Below are 323 nucleotides of genomic sequence, written 5' to 3' on the forward strand. Positions count from 1 at the left end.
GGCGGCGACGGCGAGGGTGAAGGAACAGATGGCGCTGGCGCTGCTGGCGAGCCGCGACGCGGGGAAGGCCGCGCGGCTGCTGGACGGGAGCGCGGCGGCGTTTGAACAGATGGGGCAAGTGTTCAAAAACGGAGTTGGAGTTTTGGCAGTGGCGCTGCACACGGAAGTGCCGGAGAGCGTGCCGGAGGGCGTGGCGGAGCCGTTTCAGCTGGCGCTGCAGATGTGCGAGCGGTCGCTGAGCAGCCTGGGAGCGACGCTGCAGCCGGGCTGGCTGCAGCAGGTGGAGCAGCAGCAGCAGGCGCTGGCGCGCGCCGCCGCTGCGC

At 71.2% G+C, this 323-nt stretch overlaps 1 protein-coding gene across 1 annotated transcript in view; it reads left to right on the forward strand.

Moving 5' to 3' along the window:
* Window positions 1-28: 28 nt before the first annotated feature.
* The window catches only part of ETH_00035805 (uncharacterized protein), a gene marked incomplete at both ends in the record, with an annotated part of 1038 nt that continues 743 nt past the window's right edge, over window positions 29-323 (forward strand). Inside the window, one exon of the mRNA XM_013374913.1 lies at window positions 29-280. Coding sequence (XP_013230367.1) covers window positions 29-280 — 252 coding nt within the window. The remainder of the gene's footprint in view (window positions 281-323) is intronic.

This window comes from Eimeria tenella, genomic scaffold (assembly GCF_000499545.2).
Source record: "Eimeria tenella Houghton genomic scaffold, Eth_scaff2382, whole genome shotgun sequence".
NCBI lineage: Eukaryota > Apicomplexa > Conoidasida > Eucoccidiorida > Eimeriidae > Eimeria > Eimeria tenella.